Genomic DNA, 19,197 nt, shown 5'->3' with positions numbered 1-19,197 from the left:
CCCCAAGCCTGTGTCACTGCAGCACCCAAAGCACAGCACACTGAGGCATTTGCTGCCACTGCACTCTGAAATGACTCTCATTAACCAAGCAAAAGAGAAAAAAAAAAAAGTAGGCTGATCTTAATCTAGAAGACAAAGCCTTCTAAAGGTGCATTAAACTAGATTCACAGTAAAAGTTTTTGCCTACATGCAGTAGTATCTTGGCTTTGAGAAGTCTCCACAGAACAGAGAAACTTGGGTTTAAGGGGGTCATTTTATTGTTTCACTTCTCCAGATGTACAAAAAAAAAATTAGAAAATAACCCTGCCCCCCACCCCCTCCCAAACCACAAAACAAGCCAGTCTGGGGAGCCCCACAACAGTGCAGCTAAGAGACGGCAGGGAATTAAACAGAACTAGATACAGCAGCTGGGTCCCTCCAGCCCACATGGCATTGCTCACTGGCTCTCCACAACCCAGATTTGACCCCAGACTGCCCAGTGCTCCCCCAATTCACACAGAGCTCATCCTGACAAGATGGTGAGTGGGTACTTTACAAATCCTCCTTTGCCTTCTTCTTGGATTTCTTGGTTTTATCCTCCTCCTGCAGCACAGGGGTATTGGTTGCCTCCCGCTTCAAGTAGCTAATGAAGTCACTCACTTCTCTGCCACCCTGTAGAAAGCACAAATAGATAAGGCAGTGCTTGTAGTCCTTAAGGACTTCTTTGCTAGAAGGAGAGTTCAGATGCCAAGCAGAAGACCAAAGCAACTGGAAGCAGAGCTCTCCCCCATTGGGTCTGCAGCATGCAGCAGAACATTCCCAACAGGTATCACCAGGTGCGTTCCCAGGGCAACAGGGCTAGAGTGCAATTGGCAGCTCTAGAGACTCAACATTGTTTGGACACCTGGATTCTGCCTAATCTCTACACAAATCCCCAAGCTCCAAAAGCAGAACAATACTCACCTCGTACTTCTTTGGACTCTGTTTGTTGCCAGCTGGAGCAAAGTAGATGGTGGGGAAGCTGGGGAGAGAAGAGACATCTCAGTTCCTAGTGTGATTAGTTTTCTTTAGGCTTTGCCCTTTTAGAAAAAACATCACACTAGCTCTCACCAAGGGGACTTGCACCCTACGGTATCTGATGTAACACGGTAACAGTTTAAGGAGCTCTGGCACACCAACCCTCAGCTGGTAGGTAGGGCCTCCAGAAGCTGGCCCTGTTTGCAGAGTTGGCCAAGTTCAACTAGGTCCAGGTTTGCCAGCTTAACTGTTTTCAGGAAAGTGAGCCCAATGGCATTTTTACACCAATAACAGCATCACAGCAGATTCAAAAGAATCACAGAGGAAGCTGTCAGCAAAACAGGCCTTTAGACAAGGCCAGGAGACTAGAACCCCAAGGAAGCCAGGCAGATGAAAGTCATTTGATTGACTAAATTTCTTCACACATTAATATCCAGCAACAGCATGCCAGAAGCCTGGACCCTTCTATTAAAATAGCAATATACCAACAGTAACACTTACCCTCTAACCTCATATGGAGAAGGCACATCATTGGCTGTAGCATCCATTTTGGCAATGACAATGTTGGGGTCTTTGCTGAGCTGTTGGTGGAAAGAGCATATTAGTAACCAATTCAATGTAGTTATGCAAGGTTTGGATCTATCAGCACCTTCTAAAACAGCTACAACAAAGGACAGCACATACTAAATACAGAAAGGCAAATGACTATCTTCTGAGCAGTTGTTTTCTGTGTAAAGAGGGGCACAGCGTAGAGTCTTCCTTCAGTCAGGTATATGCAGCATACATCACCTAATGTTACCTGCTGCATTAGTCTGGCATAACTCCTGGAAAACACGGAGCCCAGAGCAACTGCTTTCTTCCGATCTTTTTAAAAGTGAACTGTGAGGAGAAACAGTGCTCAAGTAGGAAGGATGCCTGACAGCCTAAGAGAGAAACACTGGTCAGATTTGTGAAGAAATTTATGTCAGCATTAGATCAGGATTTAATAGTATCAGGCACTTGTTCCAGGCTAACAAGGACTGTAACAGTGTGCAGGGCTGACAAATTGGGACTGAACCTAGCAAAGTACTCTAGTATCCTCAACAGATGTTCCTCACAAGCTTGTAAGAGCAGAGGGAAGTATTAAGTAGTAGTTACATGACTGTTTCAAAAGAAGCTATTCCATTTGTCCACAGAGTTATAATTTGCAAGGTAGTGTTATTCTCAACTGAACAGGAGACTCATTATGCAGAGGGAAACAACCCAAAAGGGAATTTTCCCACTTAAATATTCCCAGAGTAACTGGTCTTATGTGCCACAGCAAAGGAAGCAGCCTAAACCTACAAGTGAGTTCATTATCATGCTCCAGATCCTGATATAATGCATTTCTAGCTTCACAGGAGACACCCAGATGCTGCCAAACCTCAGAGTACAGAAGGCACAGTTATGCTACCTTATATTATAGGCTAGATAGACAAAACCTGCAGGATTGTTTAGTGCTGCAAGATTTGACTTTGCCTTTGGAGGAGTCCTGGACTTACCTTCTCCCCAAGTTCTTTATATTTGGGCTCCAGATTCTTGCAGTGGCCACACCAGGGCGCATAGAACTCTATCAGTACGTCTTTGTCTTCCGCATTAACAATTTCATCAAAGTTCTCAGCAACTACCACCTGATAGTATTCAATCATACAAGTTAAGAGTTTTGTAAGGTCAACAGCAGGAGGTCAAAACATGACATGATCCACACACTCTGCCCAAGAAAGGTTGGCCCTCCCAGAGCAAGTAGTAATATTCAAACCACACCTATATAATAAGCATCAACATAACTAAATAGCCCTTCACCAAGCTATAATATGCTCTATTTACAGACAAAAACTTATCATAAGATGCAGATACTACGTACAAGTGAGGTTTAGGGAAGAAGAGGGATTTTTTTTTTTTGTAATCCCAACAAATTCCATACTAAGGAATCATTTTTGCTAGACTGGCTGAGTGTATTTTCATCCACATAAACAAGCAGTGGCTTCCACTCTTATCAGACCCTTATAAAGCCATGACATGAGAATACTTTCATTCAGCTCAGAATTTACTAGGATGGATAAGAAGATTTGTACCTCCCCTGTAAGGGTGATAATTCTTTTTAGAAATAACGCATAACATTATGACCAGCTTGAAAGTCATCCTATGAAGGAGGAAAAGTCAATGCAGTAGGCCTCTGTTACTTCTACGGCATAGCAGTAGCATGCCTAAGCAGCAGTTACTATGCCAAGAGAAAATCTGAAATCAGAACTGCAAGCTGCATTTCTCCCTTGGCTCAGACAACTGCAATACGAAGGGAATGAGTTCTCCTCCCGTGTATCACAGCACCGGTTTCCTCAAGATACCCCAACAGAGCAATCACAGTACCACCATATGACTAAAAGCTGCTGCTGGACAGTGTCCTTCATCCACTAGTAGGTGCTGCTGCTGGTACCTAGACACAGGGGCACTCACCTTCACAGGCCCATCATTGCTTTCAGGGATGGGCTCTGATTTCAGGTATTTCTTCAAGTTTCCATCAAAGTAATCTTGCAAGAATCTCTCCAGAGCCTTCCCATCACGGCTGAAAGTAAAGTGACATTATATAGCCATCATGACACATACAGGATGAGAGAGGATATTTTTCAAGGCTGATTTAAGGTCCTTCCACCCACAGAACAGATGTTCTACACCTGAGAGCACTAGTCTGGGGCTGGCTTAGAAGACCCTGGGACAAACGCAACAGACGTTGTCAGGGTCTTGACAGGATACACACCCCTTTCTAGATTTTAGGCCTTCCAGCCCCACCCTGAAGAAAGGTACAGCTTTTCCCACCTGTACCTTTAATGTATTTTCTAAACATTTAAATATATCTTTAATTAAATTCTCTACCTTTGCATTAACAATAGATGGGGCTGCAAGTTCTCTACAGAGCAGTAAAGTAGACCTGACAAGTAGGAGACATTTTGACCCAGCAGTCTTTTTCCTATAGGAATATCCAGCTTTCCAGCTTCTTTCAGGCTAATGAAGCATGAGCTTGTCACAGACCAAAGCCTATCAAGTGAGAGACAACACTGCTAAGTTCAACAACTTACGAAAATTCCTCCTGCATGACGTATTTCTCTCCTTTGACTGTTTTGATGGCAACAACAGGAGCCTCACCCGTGCTGCTGTCTAGACCAAACTCTGAAAGCTCATGGCCAAAGGTTTTTCGACTAGCAACAGCAAAAGACAGTTTATGGCCAGCATCCAAGAACTTCTTTGCAATCATCATAACTCTGGGGAGAAGGAAAAAAAGCCATGATTCCCATGAATACTGAACAGAATATCTTCTGCATGATATAACACCTTTCAAATTGAAGCAAACACTGAATAAGGAACTCCTTGGTGAGAAGTGATGTGTTCTGCAAAGCGAAGTCCTATAGAAATGCTGCTGACAAGCAGAGGAATAAACTTTCTTCTGCTCTGAATGGAGCCTGTGCAAGTACTGTGTGCATTCATGCTCCACCCCGCTGGCTTAATCACCAGTGTCTCAGCTACTGGGGAATACAAAGGCTAGGACCTCACGCCACCTTGGTAAGGAAGTTTGAGGTCTTGAGTAGCATCCTATGACTAGAGATCTAAAACCAAACAAGTGAGGTTTCAAAGGATAAACGTGGTCTATACTTGGGGCTGTGCACAGAATAGCCACCCCCGTAGTTCAGATTAGAAGCTCTGCTGAAAGTTTCCAGGGAGAAGAGAATTAAGGTTCCTCATTTTGTTTACATGTAAAATTGAACTACAGAACAAAACTTACACAGGGAACACATGAAAAGAGGTGGAAGACTGTTTACGTGCTTCTTTACCTGTTACGCCAGTAGTTGGAACCCTTTGCATTCTTCTCATAGTCCACATCATAGTATGCTACCAACAGGTCCTTCCCCTGGATCAAGTCTTTGTTGTCTTCAGTCATGTGTGGACAGATACCAAAGCTATATAATTGAAACAAGTGTTAGCAACTTCAATCTCACTGCCTAGAACCTATCACCTGGCAGCAATGGGTTTGATACAGCATAATCCTGCTTCCTACCCAAAGGAAAACTTGACATGTCAGTAGCCAGCAAGAAACTTTGTTCATTCACATACTGTGATGGTAAGTTAAATCTGCATCTCCAGCCACAACATCAGTTAACACATTTAGACCTAACAGGTCAAAGCTGACATACATCTCGGGAAGTCCACTACATTTTAAACAGAAGTGTGGCTGGTAGGATATCTAGAGTAAATTCCAACAGCCATGCCAGAAACAAGATGGTCCCCAAGGGAGATGGTGCTTGCAAGACATATCTTTTGGACATTGACTAAGCAGGAAGTGGCAGTAAAGCAAGTTACAGAGAATTAAGTTCTGACAGGGCTGAATCCAACTCAGGCCACTATCATATGTTCAGTGATGCATCACTCACATGTTCTCTTGGATAAATTTCTTGATCTTTCCACTGGTGATTTTGTCTTCTGGGTATTTCACAGAACTGTCCTCAAACTTGTTTGTCAGGCGTGGAGGGCGGAATAAGACTATACCCCTGAGGTGAAACAAATATCATAAAGTTATTTAAAAGTATTCCTCAATTTCCAAGGAGTGGCAGTTAGAGAAGGTAAGAACTCAGTCTCTAGTGTCTGCCACAACTCACTGTTCGTAGATTCAACGAGGTTGTCCAGACAGCGCTACTGTTCTATATTTACCCTGTTTCATTATTCAGATAGGCTGTGGCACTGAACAATTGAAAACTTAAAAAACCCTACCACATACAACATATAGAGTAATGGGGGTGCAAGTCACCTTTGTTCAGGTATTTCCCCACCTGTTATTAACCCTCCAAAGCCTGGAACAGCTTGTACCAGATGGGGGAATGTTATCCCCCATGCAGTTCCACCATCTAGAAACAGCCAGGACAAAGAACACTGACTGAGTCAGAGGTACTCAGGGAATTTTAAAGGTCACAACAACAATTTTTTAAGAAGAAACAGTTTCATTTGCTGTACTGCCTTAATTCCAAAGAGAGAGAAAAGATTACCAGTAGCTGGGGAATACCTTAAGCTATGTTCAGAAGGTAAACTCAGCTTGTAAGTCAAAGTGAAATCCATGAATTTGTTCCAAATGTCTCAACTGCAAGGAATATTTATATTAAGCAACTTACTCTCCATCTTCCTCATACTTCTGCACCAGTTGTTCTTCACTGGTGTGTGCAAAACGATAGTTATCTCTTAGGCTGTTGGCAGCTTTCATGAATTCTGAATAAGCATCACCAGATACATCTCCAAAGAAGCCTGCAGCAGAAAGACAGATGGTGACCCAAAACTGACTCAGCAGCAGTTACTGTGCAGTTCATACCGTTTGTCTTTGTAACGCACAGAAACATCCCTTCTAAGTTAATTCCTCAAATGCATGCCCAGGCCCTCTTCTTCTGACAGGTTCTCTCTCATTTTTAATGCCTATATTCCTTCCCTTTCACCAGGAGAGAGCTAGCTATTCAAGGGTTTGCCTAGCTTAGCAATCCATGCTGACATCCACCCACCCAGCAAGAGAAGCAGTTGTCTTTGGAGCACAAAGATTTCCATTGGCAACCAAATGTGACACTACCAGTGGCAACAACAGCCAATGATACATAGCAAGTTTAGGAATGCCAATCAATACCTACGCAGTTGTATTTCCATGATTACATCTAATTCACAAAAAGGAAAGCTGCTGTTACCATGTGTAAGCCATGATTAAATTATATGATGTTGACAGCCTAACACCTTGATATATCACCCTAGTATACTTTAGAAATTTGAAGCTATCTGTTAGTCAGCCAAAACAGCAAACTTTATGAAGGATACTACAGCAACAAGAAGTCTGAAAGACAGTCAAAGAACCACAGGGCAGGGAAGAAAAATCAGTTTGGAAGGAATCCACATAGGTCGTCAATTCCAACCTCCTATTCAAATCAGGACCAGCTTCAAAGCAAGACCAAGTTGCTCAGAGCTTTGCCCAATTGAGTTTAAGACCTCCAAGACTGAAGGTTTCAAAACCCCTCTGAGCATGTGTGCTAGTGCTTTGTCATTCTTACTATGAAGAACTTTTTTGATCACATCCAGCTCCAGTTCCCATTGTTACAGCTTATGATACTGCCTCTTGTCCTTTCACTGTGTATCTCCACAAGATCTTCCAGAGATAAGTAACCAGAACCTTAAGTGCTGCAGTGAGCCACTACTCACCCACTACAGAAGCATCTTTGTCACCAATGAATTTCTCAAAGTCAGCCACGGAACTGAGAGCCACTGAAGCAGGTCCTGCCTGTTTCTTGAGGTGACTGACAATCCCATCTTAACAAAAAAGTTCATAGTTATTAAAGGAATCAATACAAAATTCCACAAGACTTTTTCAAGTTTCCCCAAACAAAAGCTGTTTTTCAGAGTCTATACCCCTCTCCCATGAAACACAATATGAACTGAAGTACTGGTAGCATCAAATTCACAGAGGAAATAGTCTAAAAGAGAGTTTGAGGACTGCAATTTCAAAATAGTAATAATAATAATAATAATAGTCCATCAAGGATGCTATAGCTTAATGATAATGTAGATCTTTTCATATTTAAAGGTGTCTTTTATAAGGGACACTAAGCATCGAGGGCTCTCCTAACACAGAATTGAAGGAGGGGAGGATAGCCTTCTTTTCACCTCTCAACACATTTAATATCAAACAATTATACAAAATATGGACTTTCCTTCAGCACTATTGCTAGATGTATAAAGATTAACCAGCCTCTACCTGCTGTCCTGGGCCCATCATAGGTTCCTGCCTCTTCACCATCTCGAAAAATCTTCAGAGTGGGGTAGCCACTGACTCCATATTTGTTACAGGTGTTAGAGTTTGCTGTACAGTCAACCTAAAGGAAAAGAAATATTGCTACTCAGTGTCTTAACTCTACGTACACACTGAAGACAACAGCTCTGCCACTTGCCCACATCTCCACATCATCACATAATGTAAAGATGAAGCCTAAAGGCCTTTAAAAATCAGGAGGTGTCCTTAAGCAGAGCTGGATTCCTTTCACACAAAGCACAAGGGTCTGAGAAGCATTTGACAGCCAGATGTAGAAGATCAAAAGCCAGGCCTAACACATCCAAGCAGGTGGTCCAAGATGTATCTGTTATACAGCATACATTATAGAACAATCAATAGCTGTACTACTGGGGAAAAAAAGTTGGATGGAGGTAATAACATGGCCAGAAAAATCTTTGAGAAAATACTGAAAAAAAAAAATCAATAGCTGCCTGTGTGACCAGACAACACATACACACACACAAAAAAAAACCTAAAAAGGCTAGATTTCTTACAGTTAATGAGAGACTCTACAGAAATTAACTGTTTTCAGGACCTTATCAATCCTGAAGTTCCTGCCATGGCTGACCTCAGTCAACACAGGGACTATGGTGCCAAAATCCAGGGCATTTTCGAGGTGGAAACCCCATCCTCAGAAAACTGTACGAGTTTTCTGGCAGAAAAGAAAGCCTGTTCACATCAACCCTTATTTTATGAAGTCAAGAAACAATACAATGAGCATAGTACTGCACTAACACCCATACTAAACTACACATTAAGAGAAGAGGCTTCTTCATGCCTAGTTTGGGTAAGTCCTCTTTCAGACGCTGGTACACACCCTCATTAATCTCTGTACACCAAGTGAATGGACAGCAGTCCCTGTTGGATTCAGTTTCCAGATCATTCCCTGGTGTCTAAGTCTTCGAAGACACGAAGCTGCTCAAAGCTCTTAGAGCCACGAGAAGACCGGATGCGCTCATCAGAGAGGCTGTTAGGGGACTGCAGTAGCAAGACTTCCACAGAACCAAAGCCTATCTGTAAGGCACCGCCTGGCAGCAGCGCCCCGTCGGGCGAGCCGGGGCAGCCCAGTGCTCACCTTCACGAGGGGAACGATCCCCTTCAGCCTCGTCGCTGCCGACTCGTACTCGGGCGCCAGCCGCTTACAGTGCCCGCACCTGGGAGGACGGAGGGATCAGAGCACCGCGCGGCCCGGCCCGGCCCGGCGCCCCCCGCGGGACCCGCGCGCCCGCCCTGGCCCGGCTCGGCGCCCCCCATGCCGCCCCCCCCGCGGCGGCGGGCCTGGCCCTCACCAGGGCGCGAAGAACTCCACAAGCACCAGCCCCGGGCGCTCGGCCAGGCCGCTCTCGAAGTCGGCATCGCTGAGCTCCACCACGTCGGAGGCGCGCGCGAGCCGCGCCGGCAGGGCGAGGAGCAGGAGCGGGAGCAGCGCGGCGGGCAGCGGCCGAGGCACGGACATGGCGGGCGGGCGGGCGCTCCCTCCTCGGCGGCGGCGGCGGCGGCGGCGGCGGCTGAACAGGCGCCGGGGGCCCGCACGGCCGGAAGTCCCGCCTCTCCAGCCGGATCCGCCGTGTGGCAGCTCCCCATTGGCCGTCGTGCCGCGCGTCACACGCGGTCTGGCCAATGGGCTGATGCAACGTGCAGCGGGGCGGAGAGTGGCACCGCCTCCCCTGCCCCTCACAGGCGCCGGGGGCGGTCCGGCCTCGGGCCCGCTCTGCCCGGGCCCGGCCCCGTGGGCCCCGGCCCCGGGCCCGGCCCCGGCCCGCCCAGCCCCGCCCCGCCGCCCTCCTCGGGTCCCGGCCCGCCCCCGTGGGCCCCGGCCCTGGGCCCGGCCCCGGCCCGCCCCGCCCCGCCGCCCTCCCCGGGTCCCGGCCCGCCCCCGTGGGCCCCGGCCCCGGGCCCGGCCCCGGCCCGCCCAGCCCCGCCGCCCTCCCCGGGTCCCGGCCCGCCCCCGTGGGCCCCGGCCCTGGGCCCGGACCCGGACCCCTCCCGCCCCGCCGCCCTCCCCGGGTCCCGGCCCGCCCCCGTGGGCCTCGGCCATGGACCCCTCCCGCCCCGCCCCGCCGGGCAGCAGCTCCGGCGCCGGGCAATGTGCCCGGCTGCACGGTAACCCCATGGCACAGCCCGGCCCCGCGGTGCCCGGTGCCGCTGGGCCGGGCCCGCCGGGTGCGCGTAGCCCTCCTGGGCTCGGGTAAGGGCCGTACAGGCACGGACTGGGGGGAGCCACGTGCTGCTAAGTGACTGCCAACCTCTAAGGGGGTTGATTCACTTCATCATCGCTACTTGCTCGTTAGAAACCCTGCCACAGCCATCACTGATTTAAAACACATCGTTAGTCTGGAGGTAGCATGTGCACAAGGTACTGGAGTTGTTTCTGCTCAGAGCACTCTGCAAATGCATTTCCAGCACGGCAGACCGGCAGCGCAGCCATGGGAGAGGGCTCTCACAACTGCTTCAGCCTCTGCTTTCACTATCGCTCTTACACGCCTGCACTTGCATCCTTCTACAGGATCCTTCCCACGGCGCTAGAAAGCAGGGCTGCATTTCCTGGGCTTGCAGTCCTCAGTGTATAGCCACACCCAGCACCAGGCTTGTCTTAATCCACTGGCCTTCACTGATAACCTTTGCCGTTTGGCTGCCTGATCTGATTGCATCCTTTAATACCGCTGAAGTGCCAACCATCACTGCCTAGCTGCGAGCAGGTGCACTCAACCACGTCCCGATAGTGCCATAGTCCTGTGGTGTTTCCTTGTGAGCAATACAGCACAAGACCTGCATAAAGTTGGCACAGCTAATGTTTCCTGCTTCTAGAGATGCTCCAAATCTTTACTACCATATTCTTTCTCCAAAAACAGAGGAGAAATTACTAGTTCTCTAGAGTCCTCCAAGAACAAGACTTCAGAGATGCTATTTCAAAACTGCAGGACTGAAAAACTTGCAGAGGATCTTTCCTCTTAGAGAAACAAAATCATTACCTGTTATTTTTTATTGCCTTACAGAAATTACTCCTACAGGATCCAAAATCAGAATAGATTAACAAAAATTTAGGAATATGAAGGAAAAAAGAAGTAGGAAATACCCATCTGGACACCCAGCTGTCCATACTGCAGCCCAGAGGGTGTTCACACCACATTGGCTGTTAGCAGTTTGAAAATGGATTAGCTACTGCCAGAGGAACCAGGAATTCCTCTTGAGTTTGATCTCAGTAATGTAATGTCATGAGTACTGTGGCACCGACAGAGCCACAGCAGCCAGAGGCAGGCAGTGGCACGAGGGAGTGTGGGACATGGCACAGAAGGCTGCGGGGGAGCCCTTGTCCAACCTGACAGCAAAGAGTCCCGGGAAATAAGGTGTGCATTTGGATGTGACCATCCTTGGCCAGTGGGTGTGAAGCAGTTGTACTGCAAATCCTGCTGCAGAGCAGGCCCCCACAGGCAGGTGAGCCCACTGGCCCAGGCCCAGCACTCACAGTGCCTGAGTCAGGTTTGGGAGGATGGCCAGGGAGTGGGAGCGGGTGTCTAGTGCTGCCAGCACTGTACGCACAGCACTGGACACCCCAGCTATAACTGGGCAGGCTCTTCCATGCTGACCTGCGTTAACTACAGTGGCTGTTCCAAGGAAGCTCCCACCCGGAGCAGGCTCACCCGTGCTGCCTGTGTTCCACACTGTGAGGTCAACCCGTGTTCTGCCATGCCCCACCAAGAGTCTGAGCGCAAAGGCAGTGCGGAGAAGCACCTGAGCCATGAATCCTCAGGTGAGGCTCCCACTGGGCACAGCCAGCATGGGCGCTTTCCACGCTGCTGCTCTTCCTCTCTGTTTCAGAGCACAGAGGATGCTTGCGGAGACGTTAGATGTTCCCCAGTGAAGTTGCTTCCCAGGGCTGAGGCCATTCGCTCCAAGCTGGTCTGCATGTTCTACCTTATGGATCACCTCCAGGGCCTGAGCCAAGCAATCCCCCGACACAACATCAAGGATTTCCTTGGTAACCAGAGACCTGTCTGCCAGGCTGGCAGTGAATGGGTAGCACAGATGCTTGTCTCACTGTCCACCTTGCTGCCTGCCCTCTGCATCATTCCCCAAGGGTGTGGGTAAGAAGCCCTGTAGGAGACCTTGGCAGAATGGGAGAATGGCAGAAAGTCAGTGAAGGGCTCCTGGGAGCACGTAGAAATGACCCCCCTTGCCCCAGTCACATGCAATTGTCAACTACCATTTCCCCCTCCAAAGGAAGGGTTTATGGCAATAATCTAAATATCCAGGGCCTTTCAGTTCTGCCAAGCTCTCACACCTTGCCAACAGCTGCTCCACTTCTCTGTGGCAGGTTTATAAGAAACAGATTAAGATCTATCCCCTCTCATGCCTCCGTTTGGGTAGATACTGCTGCAGCATGGTAAGTTAGCCTAGCCTGAATGTTTTTTTCCAGCTGTACCCATCCTTTGGTCTCATCTAAAGCAGGAGGAGGAGACACAGCTATTGTCCGGTAATTTGTCAAACAGGAGCTGGAGTGAGGCGAGATGAAGTTGTTTCTACTTCCAAAATATACTCTGTGCCTGTGCTTTTGCATCCTTCACTGATGGCATCAGTGCAGAAAAGCACGTCTTAATGTTCCTGCACATCCCAGTTTAGTAGCCAGTAACAGGCATGGCCAATGCTGTACGTAGAGCAGAGTGAACAAGGTAGCCAAGCATGAAGTGCTTTCAGTGGAAGCTTGGATTAACACAGGGACGGTTTAGCTCCTGAGTCCTGATCCTAGCTCTGCTATCTGATCCCATGACAGCTGCTGAAGGTTATACATGACTTGATTTTAAGGCAGGTTCACAGCCCAGCCTGATCCTAGCTGTGTGTAGTTGTCTGAGGTAGCTCCACATCATGGATGCCCTGCCTCTCAAGGGGATTTGGACACAGCCTACTAAACTGCCCAGCAAAGTCTGCTTTTTCCTTCTCTAGTGTTGCAGCACCTCATCTGCTTCCGTTTGGAGGGTGCTGCTTGGCCAGATCTTCTCCAGTGCCACCAGTTCTTAGTTCATCCCTCCAACAGCATGCCTACTACCCCTGCCAGTCACAAGAGAAGGCAGATTCCCTTAGGAGTTGCTTAGTCTCTATACAGATCCCAGGAAGCAGAGGAAGCTGATGCTCAGTGATCATAACCAGCTGGTCCGTTTCAACATCAGTCCCACCAGGAAGACCCTCATCACCCCAGAAAAACACCTGCGTAGCCGCATTGAGGTCCGCAGCAGCCGCTGGCCTCCCCTCGCCCTGTGGGCATCCTGGCTCCTGCGCAGTATCCTCCACAGCCAGCCTAATGACCGTGCAGTAGCGGGCAGTGCTGACCCACAGGACAGACTCCCTCTAAGTAAGAGTGGAAGGGAAAGCTCTGGGAATGGGATGGATCAAACTGGCTTCCTACTGGGAGAGAGGCTGTGTGTACTGGCAGCCTGGACAATCTTTGCCCAGTGATGGATGAGCAGAGACTGTGTGAATGAATTAGTGCTGAAGGGCTGAAGCACTGAAGCCCAAGCCATACTAGCATGCCTTTCTCAGGTGAGCAGCTGTTGTCAAACAGCTTTTTATGGGGACTGCTTTGCAGCTTTTCCAGTGCTTGGCATGTCTCCTGTAAAAGGCAGAACTCTGCTGCCAGGGGACTAAGACAAAGCCCAAGCTTGTTCATGGACCAGTATGTCCCACAGTGCATCTCTGAGTCCCATTTGGAATGCCTCTGTCCATGGAGTTTGACAGGCAATTAGTGTCCCAAGTTTTCCTCAATTACAAACCTCAGGCACAGTCTTCAGAAGCTTCATCATCTTCCTGATCTTCCTGAACACGCTTGTCCTGATGATAAAAAGTGGTGAGCAGGAATGCCTCTCCTCCTTGCTGCCCAGTGCCAGCCCAACCCGGGTCTGAATCTCCCCAGCTTAGCCCTCCCTGTGCAGAAGGGTTTGCTGGATCTGATGATGTACCATAGCAGTGGGCTTAGGGCTGCTGCCAAGGGATGCTCTGTGCCTGGTGGTTTGGTAAGACATGCCCATGAGAGCCAGCACTAGGGGCTGAATTTGTATTAATGGTTAATTTTAGATACTCACCTTCCCTGCCTGCAGCCAGTACAAAGCAGTAGCCTCCCATCCTGCTGTGTCCCATCCCATCCTTCTGAGGACCTAGTGCCTCAAAGCAGGCCATCCTACAAGCCTTTTCCCTTAAAGCTCAGCCTCCGAGCACTCCCTCCCATCATAGCCAGGCTGGCAGCTCAGTTGTACTTCTTATGACGCTGTTTAGTACAGCATTTCTGTCTCACCATTTGTTTCCCCTTTCAGCAGCCTCCCTCCTGCCCTCACCCTGTAACCTGTTCCTTCTTGCTGAGAGCTGAGTGTCAATGGCTGTCCCCTATGCTCCCCAGAGCTGATGAAGAAGGCCAGTGTGAGCCACAACATCACCACTGCTCTGGAGGTAGCAGTCTGGGTCATTGCTATCATTTTCATCATTGATGTTGTGCTGAACTGGCTGGTCAACTTCAGGGGCTATTGGAAGAGCGGGTGGAACATCTTTGACTGCACTATCACCTTTGTGGTAAGAAGCCTTGGGCAAGCCCCAGAGAAGCACCGTGAGTGCCTGGAGGTGGTATCAGTTCCCTGCCCCAGAGCCAGGGTACAACGTGGGGTGGGGGGGAGTCCCTTGCTCTTCTGAAAATCCCACAGATAGTCTCTGGCTGCTTCTGCCAGCAACCTGCCTGCTGCATGCTTGGGGCAGCTCAGACTCATGCCATGTTCTCCTGCTCTGCTCAACTCAGTGCCACTCTGCCAGCTCTCCAGCTATCTGAGCCCTCCCCAGCACTTGCCTCCAGGGTCACCAGCTTACAAGAGATCCACTTTCATTGGTGCAAAAAATTGGAGGTTGGAAAATGGGGCTACCCCCTGGGCAAAACTAGACAATATGGACACTCATGGAGCTGATGTTGGTCTTTTCGGTCTGACTCATGGTTTCTGGACAGTTGGTGCAGACCCTTCTTTCTCTGTTCTCTGTGTCAGGGGCTTTCACCACAGCTTGGGGCTGCCAGATCCCCTGTAGTGTGGGAAGATGGACTGCTGCATCATGGGGTGGCTGTGGGGGCAGAGGGCTGCCTTGGCCTGGTTATCAGGTCTGAGACCTCCACACTGTGTCCTGGCTGCAGTCACTCATCCCCGAGTTCTTGTACCTGCTCCACATCGCAGAGGAGTCTGTCTCCAGGAGAATCCGCCGCGTCTTCCGCATCCTCCGTTCCTTAAAGCTATTCTGCAGGTTCCAGCAGGTCCGGCTGATCATCATGGCCATAGCAAAGGCCCTGAAGGTGGGCCTGGGATACAGTGACGATGGGAAAGCCACTGCTGTGCCACGTATCTACTGCCTAGCTCCCCCTTATCGCAGCTCATTTCCCAGCAGAGCATCTGCCATGCCTATATCCTACCGCACAGCCAACACCTGCCTTCACTCGCTGCTATCCATTTCCTGACCCCAGTACTCCCCAGAGCCCAAATGCTCGAGGCTGATTCCTAGCACCTAGTAGCAGCCGCTGTCCCCCCGTGCAGCAGCACCCTCATGTTCTGCCCTTCCCTGCTAAGTGCCAACACTGCCTGTCCTGACAGCCTTGCCTCTACCCCAACACAGGCCATGACCTACATCCTCCTGTTCCTGCTTGTTTTTTTCTACGTTTTTGCTGTCTCTGGTGTCTTCTTCTTTGAGAACTACACCCATTCACACTATGCAGATCGAAACTACAAGGACTACTTCAGGTAAAGTGCTTCTGTCATGCAGGCTTGGTGCCCCACCTCCACCTTGCAAGGTCTTCTCTGCCTGCTGCCCCGGACTCCCACAGCTGCCCTCCCCAACGTGTGACAGGGTGTGCAATATTGATGCCAGGCGCTGGTACCATCCTAGTGCCACACATCTTGGCTGTTTCCTCCCCAGCATGACCTGTGCTCTAGCAGTGTGTATAGGGAGACAGGGTTGATGCTGCAGTTCAGGCTGCCCAAAGTGCTGGTGGGAGCTACCATGTGCATGCAGGGTGCAAGTGGGTGCAGGGAAGTGTAATGCTGGAAAGGGAAACCAGTACTCTGTGGGCCAAGGGGAAAAACTCACAACTTCTATCTTGTGCTCTGGCTTCCACTGCAAGGACAGCTTCCAGCCCCCGTGAGATCTCTGATGGTCTGCTAGAGCCCTGCCATGCCTAGCACCCCATTTGGTAGCATGTAACACTCGTACCCTAAAATACTTGTGCAGACTCTCCTGCACCCAGGCTATGCGAAACCTGGAGCAGCCAGGCAGCAGGATAGTGGGGCACACAAGGTAGGGCACACTGCACTTGCACTTTGATGGAAGCCAGGCATTTCTGAGATGTGCTTCACCCTGCCCCAGCTTACACAGCTGATGGACAGGAGAACACAGAAAGCACACGTGACAGAGCCGTTCTCCATCTGCAGCAGCTTTTCCAATGCTGTGGTGACTGTCTTCATTCTCTTCACCATGGACCACTGGTATGACCTGCTCCAGGACACCTGGAAGATCCCCAATATGAGCAAGTTCATCAGCGGGACCTACATCATCCTCTGGCTGCTGATTGGGTCCTTTCTTTTCAAGAACATCATTGTGGCCATCATGGGTGAGCACAGGGCCAGGCCCAGCCATCAGCCTCCTCCTACATGCCCCCCCCCCCAAACAACTCACATGGTACTTTTTTGTCTAAACACCAGCAAAGCCCCTTCCTGCTCCATCGCAAGGGCAGCACCTGGCTTTGGACAGGTGAGGTGGGTGCTGCCTTTTCCTACAGCAAGCACTGCTAATTCCAATGGGGCAAGGGCCCAACAAAAGGCAAGAGTATTAAAAGGGGAGAGGAGTGCTGTGTCTGACTCTCTTGTTCACTTCAGCCTGGGACCTCTCACAGATGTGGAGCTGGAGACCAGTGCCCAGCTGTGGTTTCTCTCCCTTTGTAGGAACAGGGGAGCCTCCCACCCTCCCAAGTTCTCCAGGGTACACAACAACAATATTGGCAATGGGCGCAGCACACAGCCCCTTCCAAGCAGACTCCTCACAGGCGGAACAGCCTAGGGAAAGCCCACAAATCCAAGTCCCCTTCCCTCTGTGTTTCCAAGACCCCCTTCCCAGCACTCATCACTTTACTTCCCAGTGAGTAATTTTAAAACCATCCGGAGTGACCTAATGGAAGAAGTGCAGCAGATAGAAACCCAGAAGCAAGTGGATCTATTTAAAATGCAAATTAGAGAGAGGTAGAGATGAGAACATCCCATCCTATCCCCTGTCAAAAAATGCTTCCCACAGCATGTGGATGCTGCAGAACGAGGAAGATTTTTGGCTAGTGATGCTCTCCCTGCTTTTACTCTACAGGAGACACAGCCAGTCCTGGACAGGGCTCAAGAGCTCACTCAGTGGCTCTGCCAGGTGAGTGTGGATATCCTGGACCTGGACGGGAACAGTAGCACCCAGAGTGCTCCAGGGCTCCTCCCTATGTGATTGCCCCCAGGAACAGGGGAAGCAGCCAGCCCTGTGCCAGCCATGTTTGATGAGTCTCTTCCCCTTCCTCACTTCAGAAATAAATCAGATTTGTTAGTAGGCTAGATTTGTTGTAGTTCAGATCCAAACACAGAAGCCAGATGGTGGAGGAACATGGCTAGAGGTCAGTCAGGGTCAGTGCTCATGTATGGTTTCCTTCCTGCAGCAGGTTACCGGACCTAGAGGCAGAGATGGGCAGAAAAGCCCCCATTTTGTCCAAGAAGAGCTCTGAACTTAAGCTGCCAATAGAACAAGTCACGAAGGACTTTCTGCCAAAGGACTGTGAGTCTTGCTGCCCCCACACCTTGAACATGAGCAGGAGACCTGGGGGAGACCAGAGAGGCAGCCCACATTCTTTCTCAAGTAACAGAAAGGAGGGGGTCAGCACCACTTGCAAAGGGCTGGAAGAAGGCTGAAGCAGGACAAAATAGGGGGCTGTTCTTATGGAAAGGGTAACAGGGCTTCTGCCAGCCCTAATACTGAGGCCTTGCCTCTGACAGTGGACTGGGAGACATATATTCACAAGAACCTGCAGGGACTGGTTGATGAAAATGAAGATGTACAAGTAGTTTGGCCCCGTGATTCCCTCTTCCGCTACTTGGAGCTGCTGGAGCAGTTGCAGTATAACCTGGAGGATCGCAAGAAGCTGCAGAAGTATGCTGGTTAGTGTGCACTCCCTCCCGCCAGACCCAGGCTGCATGGCCATCCCGGTAGCAGGGATGTAGTGCAGGGTCTTACAGGAGCCCAGCGCTGCTCCTTCCATCCAGCCCCACTGCTGTCCACAAGTGCACTGCATTCTCCCATGCCCTGCACAGCTCAGTCCAGGTGCGAGCTGATCTCTCCAGAATTCTGTCTGCCAGCTGCTCAGCCTTTTGTGCACCCAGGTGAATCCCTTGTCCTGCCATCCTTGCTGTGTAGCTCCAGACATTTCAGCCACACACCATTTAATCTGAGCTGCCAATCCGTGGAGTCTGGTCAGCTCTGCTTTCTGCTTCCCACTTGGTGCTTGTCCAGCCTCATCCTCTGAGGACCAGGTCACCAGAGTTGAGCAAAGTGTGCAGACCAGGGCCTGCTGCCTGCTGCAATCATCCTGGGCACTGTAGGACTGGCTCTGGTTTGCAAGACTTTGCTTTCACAAGAACATTCTGCTCTTCCTTCCAGTCCTGACGCTGATGAACCTGGAGGACAAGTGAGGAGCGACACTGGAAGGGCTCGAGACAGAGTGCAAAACTAGAGGGAGAGACAGAAACACGCTGCCTCCCGTCCCTCTGCTTGCGCAGTCGCCCGGGGTCTCTAAAGAAACGGACACCCGCAAACCCACACCGCGCCCTGCTCCCTGCCGGTCCCGCCGCACGGCGGCCTCGCGGGCGGCGACAGCGCCGGCCGGCAGAGGGCGCCGCAGCGCGCTCCGCGGGCGGGGGCAGCGCCCGCCCCCCCGGCCCGGCCCGGCCCGGCCCGGCCCCGGCCCGCCTCGTCCCTTCCCAGCCCAGCGCCGGCCCGCCTCGTCCCCTCCCGGCCCGGCCCAGACTGGCCCGGGCTCGCCTCGTCCCCTCCCGGCCTGGCCCGGCCCTGGCCCGGCCCGGCTGCGGACAGCTGAGAGCGGCCTGACCCTGGTGAGCCGCGCAAGCAGCCAGGGAGGGGGTTACACCCTGCAGCCTGTGCTGCCTCGGGGTCCTGGTCAGCTTGTGCTGGCCGCTGTCCAGCTGCCCAGCCTGGCTCCTTGGCACAGGCCGGTGCCTGCTGAGACCCGGTGGTTTCAGCTCACCCGTTACTGCGCAGTGTGCAGCACCGAGCAGGCGGGTTCCCGGCATCAA

The 19,197-nt window shown here is 50.6% G+C and overlaps 2 protein-coding genes across 2 annotated transcripts; one reads left to right on the top strand and one right to left on the bottom strand.

Moving 5' to 3' along the window:
- Window positions 1-234: 234 nt before the first annotated feature.
- PDIA3 (protein disulfide isomerase family A member 3) lies at window positions 235-9,376 on the bottom strand. Its single transcript, XM_062583563.1, has 13 exons — window positions 9,145-9,376; window positions 8,931-9,009; window positions 7,781-7,898; window positions 7,228-7,335; window positions 6,168-6,297; window positions 5,436-5,552; window positions 4,839-4,964; window positions 4,089-4,271; window positions 3,469-3,577; window positions 2,517-2,645; window positions 1,498-1,577; window positions 943-1,000; window positions 235-651 (listed from the first exon to the last, which is right to left on the bottom strand). Exons 1-13 carry the CDS (start codon window positions 9,309-9,311, stop codon window positions 532-534), a joined length of 1,524 nt encoding a protein of 507 aa, XP_062439547.1. The 5' UTR covers window positions 9,312-9,376; the 3' UTR covers window positions 235-531.
- A 2,218-nt stretch (window positions 9,377-11,594) lies between these two features.
- On the top strand, window positions 11,595-18,576 carry CATSPER2 (cation channel sperm associated 2). The gene is made up of 13 exons (XM_062583980.1): window positions 11,595-11,606; window positions 11,675-11,834; window positions 12,957-13,130; window positions 13,626-13,694; window positions 14,241-14,410; window positions 15,012-15,167; window positions 15,485-15,609; window positions 16,297-16,475; window positions 17,001-17,100; window positions 17,219-17,272; window positions 17,550-17,665; window positions 17,884-18,045; window positions 18,545-18,576. The coding sequence occupies exons 1-13, from the start codon at window positions 11,595-11,597 to the stop codon at window positions 18,574-18,576; spliced, it is 1,509 nt and encodes a 502-aa protein (XP_062439964.1).
- Window positions 18,577-19,197: the final 621 nt, after the last annotated feature.

This window comes from Rhea pennata, chromosome 10, assembly GCF_028389875.1.
Source record: "Rhea pennata isolate bPtePen1 chromosome 10, bPtePen1.pri, whole genome shotgun sequence".
In the NCBI taxonomy this organism is placed as follows: Eukaryota; Metazoa; Chordata; class Aves; order Rheiformes; family Rheidae; genus Rhea; species Rhea pennata.
Note: the sequence above shows the minus strand (reverse complement) of the source record. Positions and strands in the feature narration are given on the sequence as shown.

Bases quoted from the DNA above. Each gene is read 5' to 3' on its own strand.
- PDIA3 (XM_062583563.1), bottom strand. From the start codon at position 9,311: ATGTCCGTGCCTCGGCCGCTGCCCGCCGCGCTGCTCCCGCTCCTGCTC. The intron at 4,965-5,435 runs GTGAGTGATGCA...TCAATTATATAG, and splicing joins AAATTTATCCAAGAGAACAT to CTTTGGTATCTGTCCACACA. The intron at 1,578-2,516 runs GTAAGTCCAGGA...TTCCACCAACAG, and splicing joins ATAAAGAACTTGGGGAGAAG to CTCAGCAAAGACCCCAACAT.
- CATSPER2 (XM_062583980.1), top strand. The intron at 16,476-17,000 runs GTGAGCACAGGG...TTTACTTCCCAG, and splicing joins CATCATTGTGGCCATCATGG to TGAGTAATTTTAAAACCATC. The intron at 17,666-17,883 runs GTGAGTCTTGCT...TGCCTCTGACAG, and splicing joins GGACTTTCTGCCAAAGGACT to TGGACTGGGAGACATATATT.